The 22,029-nt window shown below is 42.9% G+C and overlaps 2 protein-coding genes across 4 annotated transcripts; one reads left to right on the top strand and one right to left on the bottom strand.

Moving 5' to 3' along the window:
* The first annotated feature begins 196 nt into the window (after positions 1–196).
* Positions 197–5,156, top strand: LOC143332429 (ras-related protein Rab-39B-like). Its single transcript, XM_076749849.1, has 4 exons — positions 197–624; positions 1,464–1,696; positions 1,855–2,125; positions 2,334–5,156. The coding sequence occupies exons 2-4, from the start codon at positions 1,482–1,484 to the stop codon at positions 2,487–2,489; spliced, it is 642 nt and encodes a 213-aa protein (XP_076605964.1). The 5' UTR covers positions 197–624; positions 1,464–1,481; the 3' UTR covers positions 2,490–5,156.
* Positions 5,157–5,505: 349 nt separating this feature from the next.
* On the bottom strand, positions 5,506–20,486 carry LOC143332424 (cationic amino acid transporter 3-like). Of its 3 annotated transcripts, none has more exons than XM_076749839.1 (12): positions 20,402–20,486; positions 12,389–13,017; positions 12,083–12,244; positions 11,246–11,429; positions 11,035–11,150; positions 10,029–10,251; positions 9,813–9,952; positions 9,436–9,538; positions 9,027–9,256; positions 8,751–8,917; positions 8,442–8,550; positions 5,506–8,343 (listed from the first exon to the last, which is right to left on the bottom strand). In XM_076749839.1, exons 2-12 carry the CDS (start codon positions 12,753–12,755, stop codon positions 8,192–8,194), a joined length of 1,953 nt encoding a protein of 650 aa, XP_076605954.1. In that variant the 5' UTR covers positions 12,756–13,017; positions 20,402–20,486; the 3' UTR covers positions 5,506–8,191. The 3 variants fall into 3 exon arrangements, with proteins under 3 accessions (XP_076605954.1, XP_076605957.1, XP_076605955.1); XM_076749842.1 differs by lacking the exon at positions 20,402–20,486 and adding an exon at positions 19,280–19,475; XM_076749840.1 differs by lacking the exon at positions 20,402–20,486 and adding an exon at positions 19,263–19,427.
* Between the last annotated feature and the right edge of the window lie 1,543 nt (positions 20,487–22,029).

Raw genomic sequence — 22,029 nt, 5'->3', positions numbered from 1 at the left:
ATGAGGGAGTAATTGATGTTTGTTATCGTGGCTTCTTCCTGGTAGTTTATTAATACAATAAGTGTTTTACTTTTCTTCAAAATGAAAGTAAACTAGTTCAGCCTCTGCGCTCAGTATGTTAATGGATTTTGCTCCTACAGCCTTTGAATGCAGCAGGACCCCGAGCATTTCTGCTGCGCCGCTGCACCTACAGTTACGGTAATGGTGCTGATGAGGGCGAGGAGGGTGGGTGTGTGTGTGTGTGTGTGTGTGTGTGTGTGTGTGTGTGTGTGTGTGTGTGTGTGTGTGTGTGTGTGTGTGTGTGTGTGTGTGTGTGTGTGTTTGATGCTGCTGCTGTTGTGTCCTGCTGCCATTTCATCCGCGGATCGTCACGGAAATACTGACGGTCAAATCAACCCGCAGCTCGGATCATCTGTCGGTTTGCACGCTGCACAGGCTGCTTTCTCCTGTAAAAACGTGCCTTTGATGGTGGACAAGCGGCAGAGCTGATACGATGGATGTTATTGGTGCAGGTTATCTCTGCGAGCGCTAACACAGCCACTGCTACTCTGAAGGATCATTTTAGAAGACATAATCATCGATATGGGGTTTGCTTTTTTCAGCTACTGAGCTCTTAACTTTAAGGTAAGCCATCATTCACTGCTTTTTATTAGACTGTTGTCCTCCACGTTAGCCGTCAAAGTAAATAATACTCATACTCGCATTTGGCTAAGTAGGCTGGGCCTCACGTTTCAGAGAATTTACTCTTTGTGAGATGAGTGTCACTGGAGGCCTTCTAGGAAGCAGCTGCAGATATCTACTATCAGCCAGCTGATTATCTCTCTTTAAGCTTTTGTTTGGCTAGCTTCAAGGCCTCATTGTGTGCTCTACCAACCTGTCTACTACCCACATGGGGGCTGACTACACCAATGTTTATTGAGTTGGAGAGGAGTGGCCTCCCCCCTCCCTCCTTCCCCTCAAATTAGATCACCCAACTGTAAATCACATGGACACTGCCGAGATGATTTGAGGTTATTGCTCTCTCCTCATGATGGCAGAATTATCCATGTGGTCCTCAGGGTCTGTGTCTGTTGTCTCGTTTGGTGTCGTTTTCTTCTCTAAAAATGAATTTGAATGTGTGACAAAAGCAATAAAACACCTAACACATAACATCAAAATGCACCATACTTTATCATTAGCACATTAAGCTCAATCTGCTTTTAATTTCATTTCAGTTACCTCTTCAAAAAACTACATGCATAAGAACTGGCCAAAACAATCTATTCGGCCTATGTAGTAGTATGAAACAGAGTTAAACCATTATTCAGCCTACAAACTGTTAAACAGCAGCTGTTTTGATAGCAGATGAACTGATTCATGAACTGATCTGATCCTGAAATGTGAGCGTTTACTGCTTTTCTTTGTCATATGACACTAAACTCTATTATGATAAGTCACTGAGTGATGACTTTATTTCCCCCCAGATTTTATTCTGGCGAGACATGGAGACGATATGGCTTTATCAGTTTCGCCTGATCGTCATCGGAGACTCCACCGTCGGTAAGTCGTGTCTGATCCGGAGGTTCACTGAGGGCCGCTTCGCCCAGGTGTCGGACCCGACCGTCGGAGTGGACTTCTTCTCCCGCCTGGTGGAGATCGAGCCGGGCAAAAGGATCAAGCTACAGATCTGGGACACTGCAGGCCAGGAGAGGTTCAGGTAAAAACAGGTTGATTTGCTTCTCTCTTTCTCTTCAAATCCCACAAAACATGCATTAAATGCATGTCTGCAAATCCAATGAAAAGTCTAAAACCAACTATCTGTTATTCCTATCTATCTATCTATCTATCTATCTATCTATCTATCTATCTATTCAGGTCTATCACCAGAGCTTACTACCGTAACTCAGTTGGCGGACTCCTACTCTTCGACATCACAAACCGCCGCTCCTTCCAGAACGTCCATAACTGGCTGGAGGAGGCCCAGAGCCACGTCCAGCCGCACAGCATCGTCTTCCTGCTGGTCGGTCACAAGTGTGACCTGGAGGCCCAGCGCCAGGTGACCCAGCAGGAGGCAGAGAAGCTGGCAGGGGCCTTCGGGATGCGCTACGTGGAGACATCGGCACGAGACGCTATCAACGTGGAGAAGGTGTGGATGGGGTTTTAAACTACATCCTTACTTAGTCATGGTGATTGTTTAGTTAATATCACGTGAGTGTGTGAAGTGTGACATTCATGCTATTGCATTTGCTGTAATGTAGAGCAGCACGGTGGGTCAGTGGTTAGCACTGTTGCTAATGTGGAGTAGATTAACATTCTTCACAGTCTGATTTGGATTTTTGTTTCTTTCTCATAAGGCGTTCGTGGATCTGACGAGGGACATCTTTGAGCTAGTGCGGAGCGGGGACATCAAAATCCAGGATGGCTGGGAGGGCGTCAAGAGCGGATTTGTGCCCAACACCGTCCATTCCTCCGAGGAGGTCGCCAAGGGCAGCCGGCAGTGCTTGTGCTGATTTACCTGGCTGCAGCATGTGGAGGTGACAGGTGGTAAAACTTCAGTGGACTCCATCTGTGGGAGATCTCTCTCGTCTTGGCTGCACTCAGGCCAGTTTTTTTGGGACTCGTAATATTTCTCTGCATAGTTACACAATTTGCATCTATATATAAGACCTTGTTTTAACGTTCAGGTGCCTGTTTATGGCTCCAAACTTAAGACACTTTGTTGATGTTCCTAACCGGCGTAGAAGCACAAGAAGCATCCTAACCCCCTCCCTGTTCTGTGTGCATGTGTGTGTGACTGTAATTATCCTGCTGTCTTTGCAGCTCTTACCAACACTTCAGCTTTACTGCACTTTTGGCCTTTCCTGATGTGTACAGTTACACCCCAGTGGCCACTTACGTTGTTGCCGCACATCTCTTAAAGACTGATACTATCACTGTAGTGTGTTTTATGCTCATGTTAATTTACATCTGAATCAAGACTGAGCCTCCTCCTTTTCATAATACTTGGAATATATTGCAACTATGTCCAGTGAGACAGGTGAGACAGAAAGATATGTTCACTGATTGTACTGCACTACAAATCCAAGTGGCTTAACACATAGAGATATGGAGGGTAATGAAAGTGAGCTGAAATTGAACCAAAGTTTCAGACTCTGTCCTGTTTGTCCGTCTGACTGCGAGCTGCTGACGGACGAAGAGTTTGCGCTGTGAAATTGTTCAATGGCACATCTGCTGTTTGCTGAAAGGAGAAGGTGCTGTAGCTGATTACTGATAGCCATTTTAACCCAATCTTTGCAAGGATTTTTTATCCACATAGTGAGAACTCACTTCATGTTTACTACTCTGTGTTGGTTTCCCGGTGAGAACAGTTAACGACATTAAGACCTTTGGTATGATCCCTAAAGTGTTCAAAATTAGATAAAGACGTTTAAAATGAAATAAATAAATAATCATATTAATAAATTGTACAAAATATATAAATCAACAAATTGTATATCAATTATTATTATTGGATTTTTTTTCTTTCAAAATGCCTATTTTCAAGCATCAGTTTTTATTTCATGATGTAATTTTTCATGACATGGCCCCTCACCTTTTAGCTCAAGCACTCATAGCTAGCTCAACAACTGCTACCAGAATTAGCCAGTTAGCTCCTCTTAGCTAGAGCAACAACAAATGTCAAAGTAATTCTGAATCAGCTATCTGTGTAGCTGTTAAGTAAACAAAGTATACTGGCACAGAAGCTAAACTTCTTAAGCTTTTAAGTCTTAGCTTAACAAGGTTAGACATGCTACCTACCTAGCTGGTTAGCTGGCTAACTCGCTATCCAGGTTGTGAGCTTCAGTTATTACTCAGCATAAAAGTGAAAAGAGAATGATAGCACTGTTAGCTAGCCACCACACAGAGAGACCATCTGTCGTTTTGCGCTTTTTGCGGGTTATTTGTCTGTCTGTGAAATTAGCCCACCATGCTAGTTAGCCAGCTAGGTACTGTATGTAGCATTTGCAGTCTTGCCGAGCTGTAGTTACGGTTGAGGTGATTGTGGTCTTTGTTTACGAACAACAACACCGAGTTGGCTGGCGCAGAAGCTAAGCTAAATGGCTAAATGTGATGGCAGTTGTTGAGGTGAAGAGAAGCAGGCGGTGGCATGTGAAAGGTGAGCGTGATAACAGCAATTTCATGGAAAATTCTAAAATAAATTGAGACGCTATGTTAAGTGACATTGTGAAAAAAGTGCCATAGAAAAACTAATTGGCAAGAAAACGACATGTCAATGTGAAATAAAAATCAAAAACCCTTGGAAAAATAGACTTTATGATAATCTACGAAATTACAAAAAAAAGCATTGTTTTATTTATGAATGTTATGGAATTTATTCATGTGATATTTCATGTATAATTACTTATTAATTCATTCAATATTGAACACTTTGGGGCTCCATACTTGTGGAGACAGATTTTAGTTTGTTTGAATATGGAGCCTGCTCTTAAACATTACATGACGCCTTCAGGTCATAATCTCACACTTATGCCTACAATCCATTTATAAATTCAGTCATATCCATATTTATAATCAGTGCATGCCTCTGGTTTAGCTCAAATTTTCCAAAGAAAGAAAAGATTTTTTTTATTTTTGATAAAATGTAAATAGCCGTTTCACCAGGAATCTCATCAGAAGGAGGCAAATTAATGAAGGCTGTAATTTGTTCCTTGCGATAACAATGTATCTGGCGCAATGACAAAAATGTGTATGAAACAATGAAAGCAAACAAAGAAGGATTATTTTGAATGCCGCTACAAGACCTCAGGTCAGATTGGTGGCATTAATATTGACCAATGCCTCAGTTTCGAAATAACAGTGAGTGAGTTCATTTATTTAACCGTGCAGTGGAAGTGTCTCTTCAGAGTGCCTTTTGGAGGAAAGAAGCCTAAACATGGAATCCACTTCCTGTTCATAGATACAACCGTGGGTTTATCCTGTGAAAATTCAAACCTGAACTCTAAGGTGGCGGGAAACACATTGATATCACATTACGCAACCTGTAAATAATTTATTTAAAAGCAAACCCCGACAAAGTTGACCATTCAATGTTGTTGTGACTCTGGGATTATTATAGCACATGTGTCATCAATAATAAATGCCTGGAGACAAAAATAAAGATTTGCTTTGTGCAAAGATTGGAGATATGCTGCTCTTTGTACCATTAAAATGACTGTTGGGTAGCGGGCAAGTAATGGTACAATTTAGATAGATTGATGTAATGCTGTGTGTGACCACTAGATGGCAACGTTACTGTGTGCAGATGACGGAAAAGCTATTTCAACACATATTTGCTCAAGCATTGTACTTAAGTACACATTTGTGATACTTGTACTTTGGTGCAGCATTTTCTTGAGCGAGTCACCTGTGACTCAGAAAAACCGGTAAAGGTGGCTTCATCAGCTGCAGGCATGCAAATCCTACCGCGAAAATTTCACCAGGTTTCTTTTGAAGATGAAGAGGTAGATAAAAGACAGAGACGCTCCATTTGCCATAAGCAAGAATTGTTTTATTAAAAAAAAAAAATTGAAAATACAGCTCGTTTTATACATGACAGCCATATGTACAATATATAAAACAGAAAGACAAAAATAGATCATCGCTGTTAACGAGATAGCACTGAGAGGGGAGGTGATAGTATTGATTCTTGAAAGGCACGAGGGCTGGGTAAGAAGAGCTCTGTGTGATGGGAGTCACAGCCACGTTACACAACCTTTTAATGATAAATTAAAGGTGAATCTTGAGCCTCAGATTCCAGACTTGTTTACCAGCCCCGGTGCCTTTCTCAGGCAGACGGATGGTTCTTTAGGCACCAGATAATTGATTCACATCGCCTAGAAACTCTGGCTGAATCTACCCTCACTGCACCCTCCCTTCTCCACGAACATTTTGGGAGATATGTCAACTTCTGACATGTCTAAAAGGGGGGGGGGCATCTTCTGAGCAAAAACAGAGAAGATGTTTTTAGGGACATCTGTTCAAGCATCTGCAGAAATGCTTCAATACTGCATCCACCAGGACCATTTCATCTGGAAAAAAGGGACTGGGATTTGTATAGTCTGGATTTCAGCAGCATCGAATATGTAATTTACAAAAACCATCTCTTACCAAATTATACTTAAGGTCACATTTTAAAGAAAGTACATTTGTATAATTTACAGCATTATACAAATAAGACTTTTCAACAAATACTGTACATTCTACAGTAAAGCACTTTAACAGAACAACAAAAAATGCTATTAACAATAAATTATACTGTTTCCAGAGGATTGGGCAAAAAACATTTTAATTTACACAATTTAGAGACCGACTTTAGTGGTCATTGTTTGTTTTGGAAAGCTCAAGTTTCCAAAAACACGTTCATTTGGTCAGGAAGGATTGCTAAATGTCACAATTAAATCAGTTGGTGTTGCAAGACTTGCAACAAAAGGGGAAGGAAAGAAAGGGAAAACATCATGACCAGACATAGCACACTAAAAACTGTACATGTAACAATTAAGATACATCTAAAAAGCATATTAACTGATTGAGACTGATATGAAAGGGCAAAATGAAGACTATCCCAAAACAAAGCACACTAGAAACATTTAAATATTAACAACTCTACCAGAAAAAGTAAATAAAGTATTAAAATAAAGTTGAATAAAATAAAAGCGATGGGAGCTCAACAGACAAAGCTGCCAAGATGAAGTTTCAATTGAAACTAAACAAGAACCTTTTTCTTCTCACACAGGAGCAAAAACAAAAAGGTGAAAAAGATATTTCAGTGGTGATTAAAGACAGGTCCTTGTTGAGAAACAGAACCTCTGCTCCCAGACACCAGCGAGGCCCCGACAGAGAAGGACATGTGTTAATTAGGAACAATTCATTGTGTATTGACTGAATTTTTAAAATCCACTATTCCTTGGCCCCTTGAGTAGACAAACCAGATGCGAATAAGCAGCTTGTTAAGTGCAAATCTATCAACTTCCTCAGATCTGCGAACGCACATCTGGGTACGGCCTTGCAAAGCATTTGAAGCGGACAGCTGCAAGTTAAATGTGGAATTAGCAAATTAACAACATGGATTATTTAAAACTCACACAGATCTTTCCATCTAACAAAATATAAGCAGAAAAGCTGCATGACAGCACATTATGGAATAAGGTGTAGTTTACAGTAAATACCAAAGAGTACTTCAGTTTCTGGGCTTAAAAAGACCTTTTGTGGGTCAAAAGTGGTTTGTTTGGCTGTTAAGTGTTTTCCTAACCGTTGTAGTTATCTGGTTTAGCTTGAAGGAAAGGCCACATGACGCCTGTGCCCATTTCAGCACAGTCTATATGTAACAACGACAAAAACTTAACATAGGTAACATTTCATAGCGTTGCACACATACTGTATGGCTGTGCTCTGGGAGCTGGGGGGCACAAAGGCGATAGTGTGTTAAAAACTCATCCAAATCTGTAAAGCGTGTGCGTCAGCATCAGACACTGAACCGCACAGTGGAGATGACATCGACCGTGTGCTACTGGCCTAACTGCACTGAGGCCCTGACTGACGCTGTAAACCACACAGCTTCAGTGCTACCCTGTTTACACACAAACACAAACAGGCTGGTGCAATGAAAAAAGGATCAATAAACTAGAAAAGTTAACCCTATTCAAAGCTACAGTCTGAAGTCTAGCTCACAGATCCAAGTGTCTTGACGATCGTTTACTTGCTGGCTCAAGTCATAAACTTTTTTTTTTTCTTTTCCAGTGATTTACATGTGCCACGTGACTCCATACACAGCCACAGCGCACTGACAACGGAGAAGAAGCAACAGTTAACGTGTAACATCCTTTCAGTTAACGGAAAATCTGGACTCGTGAGGAGTACCGCGGTACTCTTTGTTAGTTAGGTCCATTCAAAGCATGTGTTATAGGTAGACCTCCAGAGGACTAAGGCTAAGCACAGACAGATTAAAACAGACACATGGGCCAGAAAGTGGCTGTCACAGTGTCTTGCCATCAAGTTAATCAGCCCCCAAGTTAGAGGTAAGATGTGTGTGGCGTTTTCTTGCCTCCTCCTCCTTAAAACCCAGGGCTGCGTTTCAGGGCCACCTACACTGCAGCATTTGGCTGCCAGTTCAACCAGGCTGCCAAAAACGAGTGTAGGTGCTCTGCAACTCTCCCCAGGTCTACGTCAGTCTGTATCAGGGGCTGCCCGCCTCCACGTCACTGTCGTCAGGAGCGCCTCTGTAAATCGGGCTTTTGCTCTGCAGCGCAGGCTCGTATTTGCGCGGGGATGACCTGTTGGCAGCTTCACTGCTGTTCTTAATACCGTAGAAGAAGTAGATGGCGAAACCTGGAGGGGAGGAGACAGGCAAGAGGAAGTCAGAAAGAGCCATATGAAAGTGTCACACTAGAAATGGAAAACACAATTGAAGTGATGTTGAACCGTACCGATAACCATCCAGACGGAGAAGCGGATCCATGTACCCATGTCCAGCTGCATCATGAGGTAGATGTTGACGAAAACACTGAACAGGGGCAACCAGGGAAGCAGGGGGACCTTGAGAGGACAGAGAAATGGAGAATGTCAAAAAACAGTCAGCAGAACTGCACAACAGAAGGTTGTGCTAAGTGAGGGAATCCTGGAACAATGTGCCCCAAAGTAAATAAGAAGTGGGCATCTGTTCTATTTACAGCGTCTCAACTTTTTTACACATAGAACAAAACCAAAGCAGCCATTTCTGAGGGTTTGATCCTCACCTTGAAAGTGAGAGCCTCTTTGCTCTCAGGCTGCCTGAAGATGATAATGAGACAGACACAACAGAGCAGAGCCAGAATGATGCAGGGCACCATGACGCCTGCATGGCCGGCCAGCAGCTCTGGGAGACAGTTTGCCAGGATGACGCACAGTACAGTGATGAGAACCGCTGCAGGGACAGAAGGAGAGAAAGTTGCTTGTAACAGTACAAATTACCATATGTTTGTCTTATTCTCATTCATCGGCTCTATCTTTAGCCTCCTCCCAGGCATACTTACAAATAACAGCGGTGGTGGCGTAGACAATGTTCCCAGAGATCTGCGTCGGGTTCTTTCCACTTGGGAAGAAGAGCAGCTTGGCGGTGAAGGTCTCTCGGAGCGGCCTCTCCTCCGTCTCCATACCGTACTCGTCGCCGCTGTCCCCTCCACTTACGGCCACCTTCTCGCCTCCCACCAGCTCCACCAGCTTCTCCGTCTGGCTGGACGAATTCAGGGTGCCTGGCTGGTACCTGTGGAGGGAGGGAAGTGCGTCAGAGTAACAAAAAAAAAAGAGACATTAACTAGAAATATCAGCTGCGTGCAAATTAAGACATTGACAAAATGCTTTTAAACTGTCTTTATGGATACTTGGCAATGGCATCAGTACAGCAGCTGCCGGAGAAGTATTTAACACGTGATTAGAAGTTACCTGAGGATGAGGACGCAGATGGCCACTAAAGAGTACGCCAACAGAGTTCCAATGGACATGAGGTCAACCAGAGCTGCCAGGTCGAACAGGAAGGCCATCAGAGCTGTAAGCAGACGCAAACCAGATTTCTTTAAAACACTTGTAACCCTGTAACCCATCCCAGACTCTCACTCATCCAGGTCATGGTGCTTCTGAACCGACAGCCAGTCAGACACAACTAAGGCCAGATACAGAGCCGTGACCCTGACCAGCATAGATACAGCAAAGACAGCGGCTGGCCCAAAGCTATGAACAAACATGATGGGGAAGACGCACACCAACCGAAAGAAGAAGAGAAAGCAAGGTGAAAAATGGACAAAGAGACAGAGGGAGCATACCTGCAACAATGCCAGAAACGATGGTGGCCAGCAGAGGAGTCTTTGTACGAGCGTTCATCCTGGACAGGATACGGAACAGCAGCCCGTCCTCTGCCATGGCGTAGATGACACGGGGCATGGGGAACATAGAGCCTAGGAGACTGAGAGAAGATCAGTAGTTAGTATTATACCTACATATTAAAAGCTTCACAGTGAAGTCAGACCTTCCTTCCTCACCTGGTGGACAGAGCGCAGAGAGAGCCCACAGCCACGATGTATCTGGCAGGGGCCCAGCCGACGTGGCTGAAGGCCTCAGGCAGAGGACTCTGGATGTTCAGCTGGTAGTACGGCATCATCATGGTGAGCGCAGCAGACACACCGAAGTAAGCGAAAAAACAGATCAGCAGCGAGGCCACGATGCCAATAGGTATGGACCGCATGGGGTTCTTTGCTTCTTCGCCTGAGGACGACGGGGGAAATGAAACAAAAAGAGGATTAGTTGATAAGAAGTGTTCAAGGAAACACAGATAAATGTGTTGGTCGAAGGTCTTGATCATGAAGGTCAACGGCTGCTGCGTCAGCCCACCACTATTTAAAGATGATAAGGAAATATCTCAGATGGACTTAATCCTGAATGAAAACCCATCATCAAAAGCTGTTTCGCCCCTCAGGTCATAATGTTTCTTGAGATAGATGTTAGTCTAACTCGGGTTTATTTCGACCAGAGTTGGTGGTGACCTTTGGAACAGTGGAAGGACAAACCAAGAAGGTTTTGGTGAGTTTTATCATATTTCTGTCGAGTGTTTTATGATGATGAAATTTCTGTTTCTGTGAATAGAGTCTGGGGTTTTGGAGGGAGCGACACAGCAGCTGTTTCTGGTTAACGAAAACAGATATACTCTTGTCAGACACCTATAATATTAATCTGAGCCGGTCAGTTGCAAAAACAAACACTTTTAGGGATTACACCGAGGCCTGTTCTGCGGCTGCAGGCTGCTCCATCCACAGAAAGGGCAATATTGCATATATGTGAAAGAAAGACAGACTTTGTGGAAAAATTGTCAGTAAGAAGCACTTGTCAAACAAGAAACCCAGTGACAGAGTGAATAAATAAACCTCTGATCCTGATTGTATGCATTGGTGTGACTTATCTTAGTCTCACAGTCCAGTCCTTCCACTGAGATACCGATTACTATACTTCTGCGAATGTTCTCTCTGTCATCAAAATAGTAAAACCACTCACTTGTTGTGGCGATGCAGTCAAATCCCACAAAGGCGTAGAAACAGGTGGCAGCACCAGACAGGACTCCAGCGAAGCCAAACGGAGCGAAACCACCCACGCCGAATTCTTCCTCAACTCTGAGTGGCGGAAGAAGAGAGACATTTAGCAATTAAAACATAGACGAGATGGTAACACCATCATTTGCTAACAAAGGCAGCTGTCAAATACTGACTTCGGAGTACTGCTGCCGTTGGTGCTGTTTATGAAGCTGATGTAGTCTTCCTCCGTCAGGTTCCAGTTGGCTGTGTCCCCTTTAACGAAGCCAGAGATGATAACGAAGCCCAGAACCACCAGATTGATGCCTGTGAAGATCTTATTCACCAGCGCCGACTCGCTCACACCAAAGGCCAGAAGTCCTGAGAGGAGAAAGTACAGGAAGAGAGGCCGGATGGGGAGGGAGGAGAGAGATGTGACAGAGACAAGAGAGATTTTATATTTCACCACCAGTAACAACATGTCCTGCTATGTGGGTGGATGTGTTTGCACTTCATTACTTCCCACATGACATTCAGCGACACAAATCCGCCACCCTAGCTGCATTATCAGTGTGACAACCGTGCATGTAAGGCAAACATTTTCTTTGAAGAATGATTAAGGCTCAACCTGTTCGGTAAAGAGTAGCAATGTATATTGAACAGGCGTTTGCGGCAGGTTGTGTTTGTCTGTGAGTCATGAGCCGACTTCAGTCGAGCCAGGGTGTTCCTTCTTTCCAGTTTTTAAAAGCTACACTTATTAAGGAATCATCATTATGTACTTGCTTAGAAGCATGTATATTAGTAGCATATTGGCTCTTGATTTGTCATCATAAAGCACTCGTGAATGCCTTATTCCGGGGGTTACAGTTAGGTTATTAAGATCAGAATTAATGTACGATAAACTCCTTAATTACAATGAATACGCAGTAATGAAGAGGTTATTGGGGGAAATTTTTAGTTAATTGCCTCGGAGTTGTAGAATATGGTGACGAGAAAGAAAAACCAAAACAAATATTAACTGATGGCTAACTCACCAGTGAGCAGCAGGATGAGGATGAGGGCGAACAGGTCTGGGTACTCTGCCAGCACCCCCCCTGGCACCTCCATTGCCATGGAGGCTTTGAAGAAACCAGAGATCTTTTGTTCAACCAGGTTGTCAAAGGTGGAGCTCCACGCCCTGGCCACACTGGCCGTACCTAAAGGACAAGACAGAGGTTTATATGCCAAATCAACAATGTCTTTTCAAGGTTCTCTGTATTCTTACTTGGTTAGGAACGGATTAAACTGATCAGTGTTTACAGAAAACTATACCAACTCCAATGAAACTTTAGAAAGCTCACCTATCACGTAGGAGAGGATGAGATTCCATCCAGTGATGAAGGCCCAGATTTCTCCAACTGTCACATAGCTGTAAAGGTACGCAGATCCTGTTTTGGGGACACGGGCACCAAATTCAGCGTAGCACAGACCGGCCAACATGGAGGACAGAGCAGCGATGAGGAAGCAGAGGACAATAGCAGGTCCTGCCTTTTCCCGGGCGACCTCGCCAGCGAGGACGTATACACCGGCGCCGAGTGTGGAGCCAACCCCCAAAGCGATGAGGTCCAAGGTGGACAGGCAGCGGGCAAATTGGGACTCTTCACCGGAGCAGTTCAACGCTCGGCGACGCAGCAGGGTCTTTCCAAAGTTGGACAGCTTGCTTGCCATATCTGCTGTGACTGTGTGGGCGCTGAAGCAGGATGCGTGTTTTCAGTGCTTCTCGTGTGGGTGTGCGTGACTGACACAGTTTAATCTGAATGATTGGAATGACAGTAGAAGTACTTCCAGTACAGATAGGTACGTGAACCAACTTCTTGATTATTATTGGTCCTTTAGTGTAGGTGTGTTGACTTAGGCATTCACTTGGGCACACAAAGAACAGGAAGTAGCAGGTCTGTGGTAACAGTATTTTGCAGCAGCAGATCAGGACCTGTGAGAAAACACAAGAAAGCAAACGCTCAAAACAGGGAACTATTCAGCAACTGCCAGAGCTTAAAATTCACACAGCTGCGTTTGGCACGGTGGGATTATATCATCCTTTCTTTGCAACAGTGAACATGGAAAGGTGTTCTCTCCCACCTGGGCTATACAAATCAACTCGACAACTATGTAACTTGTCAAGTTTAGTTGTATAGTGCACTATAATGCACAATATCTCAAATATCTAAGATGCAAGATGCTGTGAAAACAAGCGGCACCAGAGATGTTGAAAACTCCTCTTCAGCAGAAAGAAGATGTTTCATTATACAAGAACTTACATACCAGTTAGACAACTTCCAGGAATTCATACCTCCACCTCTCACGGCATAGTAACGCATCATGAGACGCAGTGGGGCATAGAGTCATGCATGAAGCCAAAAGAAATTTTAATTTTGCCTTGGCAAATAAACTTGCCCATGTACAAACCCTTATAAAAATAACACCTGGCCTGATTCATCACCACTCCCTTACTGTGAGGACATACACTCTACTACTTGTGTTATGTTTTTTCAGCAGATAGACGCCGACAGGGAGAAGCCTGGGAAAGCCAGAGGCTGCGAAGGGACGATATGATGGATTGCTGCAAGCTAATATCAACAAGGGAGAGGAGGACAGCGTGAACCAGCGGCTCGATAAGGTGAACCAGCTGCACTGGGAGAAGGTTGATATGGAGGTAAAATACACTGCATCTATAAAAACCGACCAATATCCTGTATAAACATTACAAGACAAGTTCAAACAACTAACAATTTACCCTTGAAATTAAATTAGATCTATAAATCACAAATTTGAACTAAAAAGGTCAAGGTTTACTTCAACCACACTGTGTCAAGTAATGTGCAGCATCTCATACAAAAAATGATTAAACGCATCTGACGTACCCATCTACAATCTTTGAGTCTACGATTTCTACAAAACGTGTGGCAGTGTGATAATCGTTACCCTTCCTTGATCAAAATGCAAAACACAGTTGTATTGATTATTGTCCGCTGCACTGTCAATGACATAAACCACCCTCAAGGACAACAACACATTTTACATCAGTAGTGATGAGCCTGTCAAGTTCAGGAAAGGCTAAATGATAAGGATTACTTCAGCTTCTGTAAAACATGTACATACACACACACACACACATACACGGGAACAGTTCACTACAGGCCAAGGACACTTTGCATAGCCCCTCTGACCAGGACAAATATCATGTTTTTCTGTTGGTCTTTGGTGTCTGTCAGACCCGCCTATGAACCAACACAGGTTCGACGTACATCACTGACTGACTGTGACTTAAAAGCACACGGCAGGAACAACATGTGTGTAGCTGAGAAACACACCCAACGGAAAAACGCTGGGCCTGAAACATGCAAACGTTATACAGGATTTTTATTTTACTCCAATAACCGGTAGGAGAGAAATCGAGGTGCTTAAAAAACAGGTTATGCTTGTGGTTTTACTGCACCTTAAGTAATGCTGAACCAAAGTTCTGAGGAAATACGGCAGCTTCAGCTGAGTTGTTTATATTAACACATACATTAAGAAAATACAGTAGATTATATACTGCTCTCTGTACTGTAAACCCAATTTTAGGTGCAATTTTAACAGATTAAAAATGTCACTACATAAAGTGGACTTCATCGCCGGGACCGAAGCTTTTCAAGCCCGTGTGAATGACTAAGCGTGAATGTCTGTCGTGAACAAGCCAACATTTGTCTCATGACTGTGCGCCATTTTACCTTACTGCATGTCTTCACGTGTTTTTTTTAGTGTGGTACGTGATATCTTGTTTGGTTACATCACACTTTTTGCAGCATCAGAAGGATCATTTAGTCCTTTATTTTGAATTAAATGCTGCAACTCATTGTTATTTGAGGCGATACGCATGTTGGTGCTTGTAGCATCAAGACTGAGGCGAGTTTATCTTATCTGCAAATACTACACTACTTTCATGACTACTACAGCTGCGACTGCCATGACAAACCATTAACAATTTAGTTAAGTGGACCAAGACAATCGTTAACTCGCTTACACTTGCATCATAAAATAGAAAAAAAAAAAACACCCCTCAGTTTTTCAGTCTTTAAGTCAGCGTTGAGGGGCAGAGCAGCATTAATGGCAACATTGGACCGAATCTAAAGCTATTTAATGCAATGACACCTGATTCCTCGGTGTCAGTGCTGAATGGATGGATGTTTCAGGCCTATCAGTCACTTCACTGGTCAGGCAGCAAAGAGAAGAAGTGAAACACTAACCTGGCCTCTCAGACCAGTCTGGCTGCATGGCAGTGCGACCTTGTGACTGTGGTCACCTGTCTCAGTCGCTGGGTAGTTCTTTTTTTCTTGCCTTCCATCCAGTTAAAACTGAAGTGTCAGTATTGAATTTCATCCCTGCTCAAGAGGTGATACCAATTCAGCGAGCTGGAATCAGGTGTAAGACACAAAAAGGTGTGTCAGACGTTATTGTATGTGGGGTTTAGGAAAGACTGACCACGCCTCACAGCAACACAACGCCCAAAAACCAGTTAAAGATTACTTTGAAAATTAGAATAATCAAAAGACACAAGTGTAGCAGAGCAATGTGCAAAGCACTAAGTGGTGAGACAATGTTTTCGCCTGCTAACGAGCTTTTGCAAGTTCACGACTTCAGTTTTTACACAAAGGTTCAGGTCACACAGCATGTGAGACATTTTTTAAAAGGGAAGACGAAAAAAGTCTTCAACTGTAGATTAAGCTATGGTCTAATTTTGGCCCGTTCTTCTTCTTAGCACACAGGATACACGCTCTCACAATGTTTCAGCACAATGACAATATTCTATTATTACCATAGAAATAACATAACCCATTTATCAAAGCGCTTCTAGTCGTAGCGTTTCAAAAGAGAATATCCTGCCCAGTACAGTTAAGTGTTGAGAGAAAAAAAGACAAACACTGTCAAACAATGAAATTAAAAACACAGAGAGCACCCAATAATAAACACTCAGCCCTCTGAAGACTGATGGGAAACTGGTACATGGTGGATAGGCTCCCACTCCCCACTTGGTGTGACATTCCAGTAACATTTTCCACTCGCACACCAGGAACTGAGATCTGAGAGTGTCAATGTTGTGTCAATAAACATTTATTACTAAACTACTGTGCCCAGCTGGCTGTGATCTCCTCAGGGGTTCGCCCAACACATACCTTCACTAAGCAGGACAAAGGTGCTTAACTGAAACTATGCAAACGGAAAAGATGTGAAACACCCAGAGAACTTAATGGAGGGACAGTTTAATTCTTGTGAATGAATCTAATAAATAAAAACAAACCAAACAGAAACAGAATATTCACTTGTTGGGAAAGTCTTTGTATCTTCCTTGTAAAGCGAGATTTTTTTTGCGCGTCTGCAGACCAAGTTGTGCCACAGTTCCCACCTTAATGTTACGATAATGTAAACCTGCTTACTGTGTGACCTAATTTAAGGGGGGCCTCGTTACGGCGACGCTTGGAGCCACCTTCACTCTACTCGATGCCTCTGTCACGTCAGCTAGTTGCTAATCTGTTCCTTGTGGTTTTCACGAGGGTGCCCGTTTGCATAAGTGGAGCAGGTTTATGCCAGTTTGAACAGAGGTGTGGCTCGCAAGCATGCCGTCTGCAAGCTCCACTACGCAACACACACACACAAAAAGGCTTGTGTGCCACCTGTAGCCATTTTCTGTTCCTGTTAGTAAAATGAGTAAATGACTCTCACTGGGAAGCAAATATTAGATGTAGACAAGGAAGATGAGATGGGTCCTGATTTGTTGTATCCTAGTTGACTTTGTTCAGCAGCCACACAACCAGACTACGTTCACATTTTTAAAAATGGGGCTCTTTATCTTCGAGGACTATGGGCAGACTTGGGCCAACAGTGCTCCGGTTACAACAGGCTTCAGGGATAATGGTCCTGTTACTTGACTTAGCGTTGCTGCAACTGCTGCCACGGACTGTAAGAGGATTATCTGGAGAAGTAGCAAACCTGCTAACCTCATTATAGCTTGTTGCTGTTCCTCAATCCACCCACATAAACAACGCATGGCTTTGTTTTGACTGCCACTGTTGTCAACAACAACAGTGCAGGTTATGCGATCAGTTCTGCTATATGATAGCAGCAGTGTATCTAATAATTAACTACAACTTTTTTCTAATGTCTTTAGCCACAACGTTCTCCACAAATCTGCTCCCAGGCTAAAACAAAAACATGAGGCAGAATTCAGAAATATAATAATCGAGCTACAAAGGAACTTTTTTATCCACCGCCTTTGTCTCAAACGTAAAAACTACAATTCTTCATTTAAAATGGTGACACTGACACTGAGTTTCTGTAACTAAATAAACAAGTAAATTCAAATATCTAAATTTGGTCACACCCAAAATGAATTTTGGATTTCTTGTTTGGAAATACGGTTCCACAATTAGACTCACTGAAAAACTGAAAACCACTAACATTCCTCCAAATGACGGTGCAACACAATTGTACAGACATTTGAGGGGCCAGTAGCTGAACAAAGGGAACAACATGTTCAGTACCCTGCAGGGCTAAACCATTGAAGAGAGCTACTGTGACCTTACACAACACTGGAAGGTACCTTGCACTATGACCGTTTTCAAGCATCACACACACACAATGGTCTTCCAGGTGTTTGAAGTTATGAACAGTATGCCTTTTGAGCTACAAATGTGTGTTTGTATGCATAAGGTACGCTGTCGTTTCACATAAAGGCTGTATGTGTTGTTACTGCATGTGTGCACACTTGTGTGCATGTATGTGTGGACAGACCGACCACTGAGACTGAACTGAACGACCCTTTAAGTCACCTGGCAGAAAACCAGCCCTCCTGCCAAAAACTGCTGTTGCTGTGCGATGGAATGTGACAAACTAACCAACCTGTTCCCTTTCCCATAACCACTGCCAACGGTGTCAACATTAACAGCCACAAGAACAAAACTATAAATCAGCACATTAGAAGAAAAGATAAACTGTCAGCTAGATACCTTTGCATGCCAAGACATGCGCACTATCCTCACTAGTCAGCACCAGAAATACTAGTCGATTAAGCATATTAATTTATATTTATGATAATGTGCAAATGCATGGTTACCAGTGCAACTAAAGTGGCTCTTTTCCAGACAAACTGTGCTCAATTTTGACTGTTTTTTGAATGTTTGCTTACTTTTAGACAAGCCGACGTTTTAAACTTCTATTTAAACGTTGGGGAAACCAGTTGATGGGAATGTCCCTTGTGGTGAAGAAAAAATGACGCCACACATACAGAAACACTTGACAGCTGTCTTTCATCTAATTTTCCCGTCAAGTATTTAATTGTTGCAACTAATTAGAAGCCAAGATTTCCCAGCTTCACCATTATTTTCATTGATTAATCTGTCAACTATTTGCTTAATTAACTGATTAGCTGGTTTCTCAAAACCCAAGATAATGTCCTTGAATGTCTTGTTTTGTCCACAACCCAAGATATTAAACTTGCTGTCATAGAGGAGTAAAGAAATCAGTAAATATACACATTTAAGAATCTGGAATTTTTAATTTGTTGACTCAAAAATGATTAATTGCTTATCAAAATAATTGCAGAATAATTTAATAGTTGCCAGCTAATTGACTAATTGTTGCAGCCCTAAATTCAACTCAATTCAAATTACCCTAAAGTTGGATCAATGCCTCTCAAAAACTCGGATCAGGATTTATCTGCACGTTTTTGTATGGGACTGCATTATTTTTTCTGTGTGTACTTAAGAGGCTGGCAACTGCGTGTGTACCACATTCACCCCAGAGTACACCAATAAAAATAATCTAACATATGTCAGTGTGTTCAAGCAAACAAAGATAGCTGAAGCAGTGACAAGGTGTGATTGGCAGTGCCAAAACCAGCCTGTAGTTTAACGTTTATGGGTTTTGTGTCTTTCTGTCCTGAGCTGAACCCAGGTTAGATTAAGAGAGAGTAGCGAGGCATGTGGTTACCTGTTTTTTCCACTAACCGCTCCACTCCATCCTAACCCATCCCATCCCATCCAACCACCTGACCATCGCTAAACACGTTTGAGTCTCTACTCTTGAGTTCACCGCCGCCATCATTTCACAACATCTCTTATTTGAGAGTGGCTTTTAATCGGCTGATGCAACACAAGCATGGTAACACCCAGAGCGAGGACAGCACGCTACAGAACATACCCGGAAGAATGACTCACTTTGATGGCACGCGCGGATGCAGGGAATTAAGGTTACAGTAAAAGCTACAGTAACGGACACTTAAAATAGCCTTTCGTACAAGAGGTCCTAACCAAATTGGGCGATGTTCGGCTGTCCGTCTCGCTGATACTCCATCTGTCAGTGGCCGAAGCAGCAGGTAGCTACGTGGCTCTTGTCGGCTCTCGCGTGGTCCTAATGTTGCCTTCGTGGGTTATGGAAACATTGTAATTACCTTGTGTACACACAGAACTCGTGCTTCTGGTGTTTGTCATTGGTTGATTTTAATAGTCACACATGACAGTCTTGGTAATAAAATGTAAACGTAACTATTAATTTTGTACTTAGAGCCATGTCTTTATCATTTACATCATTCACGAGTTCACTTACTGTTGTGTATTTTTATTGCATCCGTCTTTGCATTTAAAAAGCAGCTCTGTCGCTTGATTTAAATAAGTAAGTGTATAAACAACTGCCAAATTATTTTATTTTGACACAAGGCCCGTTTTATTTAAGGATACTTCATTGGATTTCGGAAAATCTGAGCTTTTGGGGAGGCCTTTGAAAGCAGCATTACGATCATCCCACGCCTTAGTAGCATCCTCTACTAGCGGACTGTGCTAGTCGGCTCGGACCAAAACAATGAATGAAAACAGCGTGTGATAGCACCGAAAAGTGTTGAGCCGTGTATTTAAAAAACGGAAAATCGTTCAAACGTTTCCTCACAATGGTCACCTCTCGTTACGTGTCTCGTTTCTACTTTGCATAGGTTTTCCGTTTGGGTACATCAGCGAAGTCCCCGCTCAAATGAGAATGTACGCCGCCTTAGAAAATGGCACCTACTGGAAATAAACTGGAAAAACTGTATATATAACGTTACCGCTGGTCAAGAAACGTTTTTATTTTATTCCTAGACACATACTACCGAGCAAAGATGCGGAGCGTTGTTTTTTTTTTTACGTTAGTACCCCAAATACAACTGCCAACACACGAGGAGGGATTGCATCAGTCCACCTCTACGACCGAGCAAGTGTATCATACAGGCGGAAAAGGTCGTTAGAACACGACTTATGTAAAAAAGTAATTGTTTAATGTAACCAGTGAAACATGATAAAGTGCGTTACCTTTAAAATCTTCTTACTGATGGTGGTGAAAGGACGCAGACAAGAGGACAGAGGTGCGGTGTCTACGGTCGCTGATGAAATATCCCGCTCGGCTGAGTGCCTACCGTTTTGATCAGCTGGGAGGGGCGGGAACTATAAACAAACTGACGCAACTGAAGGTGGAGCTTTCCACTCATGAATGGAAGAATAGACGTAAGAGTCTTTAGCTTTCTGATAATGCTTTAGTGTGCTTGTCAACAAATAGAAGAGCCTGAACGGCACAGAGAACGACTGCAAAATGTTTAGGAGACAGAAAATGAACGCAACATAGTTGTGAGTGTGCGCGTGCTTGCCCATAGTAGCAGCATCCATATATGGTAACGATGCGTCAGTTTCCGCCCCCTCTGACGGCTATGTATAGGCCATGGCTCCAGTCTCTACACTATATCCGCTGTTGCTTTGTTCCACAGCTTAAAAGAAACGGAGGGAAAACCCAAACCATTGCTTTCATGTGCATTTGTACTCAGTGACCTGAGAATGCCAGAGGGTCAGCGGTGGTGTCAAACATTATTATTTCCAAAATTTCATTCTCATGTCACTGAAGCCTCACCATGCTGCGTGTCACCCAAAATCTGGCCTGTGGTTGATGACAGTCTGTGAGATCATGAATGTGAGTGAGGGGACTCAAAAATCAGTCAATTCGAAACAATGCAGTCAAAAAATCAACACTACATGGCATCAGACTTAAATCGGAATCTCGCAATGTAAAATTCTTTCAAAGGAATTGTGACAAGAATGTGGAGTAAAAATAAACTAGCATTTCTAAGTTATGTAATTACCTAAAACATTTGTTGACAAATAAGATAGTAACTCCAGCCCATTATTGACAGACACTGATGAAAAACTCAACTTTGCTTTTACAAGTCAAGTTACTTTGACTTGGTATTCATGACTTGAGGCTTGTCCTCTTTGGCTAATTGCTTGGCTTGCTTGAGACTTGAGGGTTTAGACTTGAGGCTTGCACATGTGTGACTGACAGACGAGCAATGAAACAGGGCCTAAATCATTTTAGCTGCTGTGGCACTTCAGTGTTGCATAATCCCAGACAAATGTCAACTGCATGAAATTACCAGAAACCAATTTACACACAATAAAGAGGGGTTTTTGTAAATGATCTGCCAGAGTTTATGCAGACACGACCAGAAAAATGATCTGCAAAGTAACGCACCCACCACGCAGCCAATGACATTGCGTCTTTCTTCCCTGTTCAGTTATTTTTGGTTATTGTGAATCATTTTCTTTTTCTGTGTAAAAGTTCCTGCAAAAGGCTGAATGTATTGTTTTTAACGCCCTGGACTATAACCAGAGGTAACTTCAGATAACATGGATTTGTGTATTGCTCTTTCTCTGTCCCTCTGCTCATTTCTCTCTGTCCGATGGTACTATAGTAGCCACTCGTCTCACCTTTTGTCCTTGCCCAGTCACACTGCTTTGGGTTGCTCTTTCAATTTACTTCCACTTTATCAATCTAACCCAACTCGGTGTCTCTGCAAACACAACAAGCGTCATGGCTGCACACTGGGCTCAGTGTTAGAGGCGCTAACAAAACAGCACCTAATCTCTGCCTTGGCCTGCTGTGCCCATCCTGT

This window comes from Chaetodon auriga, chromosome 15 (assembly GCF_051107435.1).
Source record: "Chaetodon auriga isolate fChaAug3 chromosome 15, fChaAug3.hap1, whole genome shotgun sequence".
Lineage (NCBI taxonomy): Eukaryota > Metazoa > Chordata > Actinopteri > Chaetodontiformes > Chaetodontidae > Chaetodon > Chaetodon auriga.
This window is presented reverse-complemented; position numbering and strand designations above follow the sequence as displayed.

What these genes read in the sequence shown, in the direction of transcription:
- LOC143332429 (XM_076749849.1), top strand. Translation starts at nt 1,482, where the DNA reads ATGGAGACGATATGGCTTTATCAGTTTCGCCTGATCGTCATCGGAGAC. An exon ending in GCAGGCCAGGAGAGGTTCAG is followed by an intron (nt 1,697 to 1,854) that starts GTAAAAACAGGT and finishes CTATCTATTCAG; the next exon opens with GTCTATCACCAGAGCTTACT. An exon ending in ACGCTATCAACGTGGAGAAG is followed by an intron (nt 2,126 to 2,333) that starts GTGTGGATGGGG and finishes CTTTCTCATAAG; the next exon opens with GCGTTCGTGGATCTGACGAG.
- LOC143332424 (XM_076749839.1), bottom strand. Translation starts at nt 12,755, where the DNA reads ATGGCAAGCAAGCTGTCCAACTTTGGAAAGACCCTGCTGCGTCGCCGA. An exon ending in AACGGCAGCAGTACTCCGAA is followed by an intron (nt 11,151 to 11,245) that starts GTCAGTATTTGA and finishes TCCGCCACTCAG; the next exon opens with AGTTGAGGAAGAATTCGGCG. An exon ending in CTCTGCGCTCTGTCCACCAG is followed by an intron (nt 9,953 to 10,028) that starts GTGAGGAAGGAA and finishes ATCTTCTCTCAG; the next exon opens with TCTCCTAGGCTCTATGTTCC.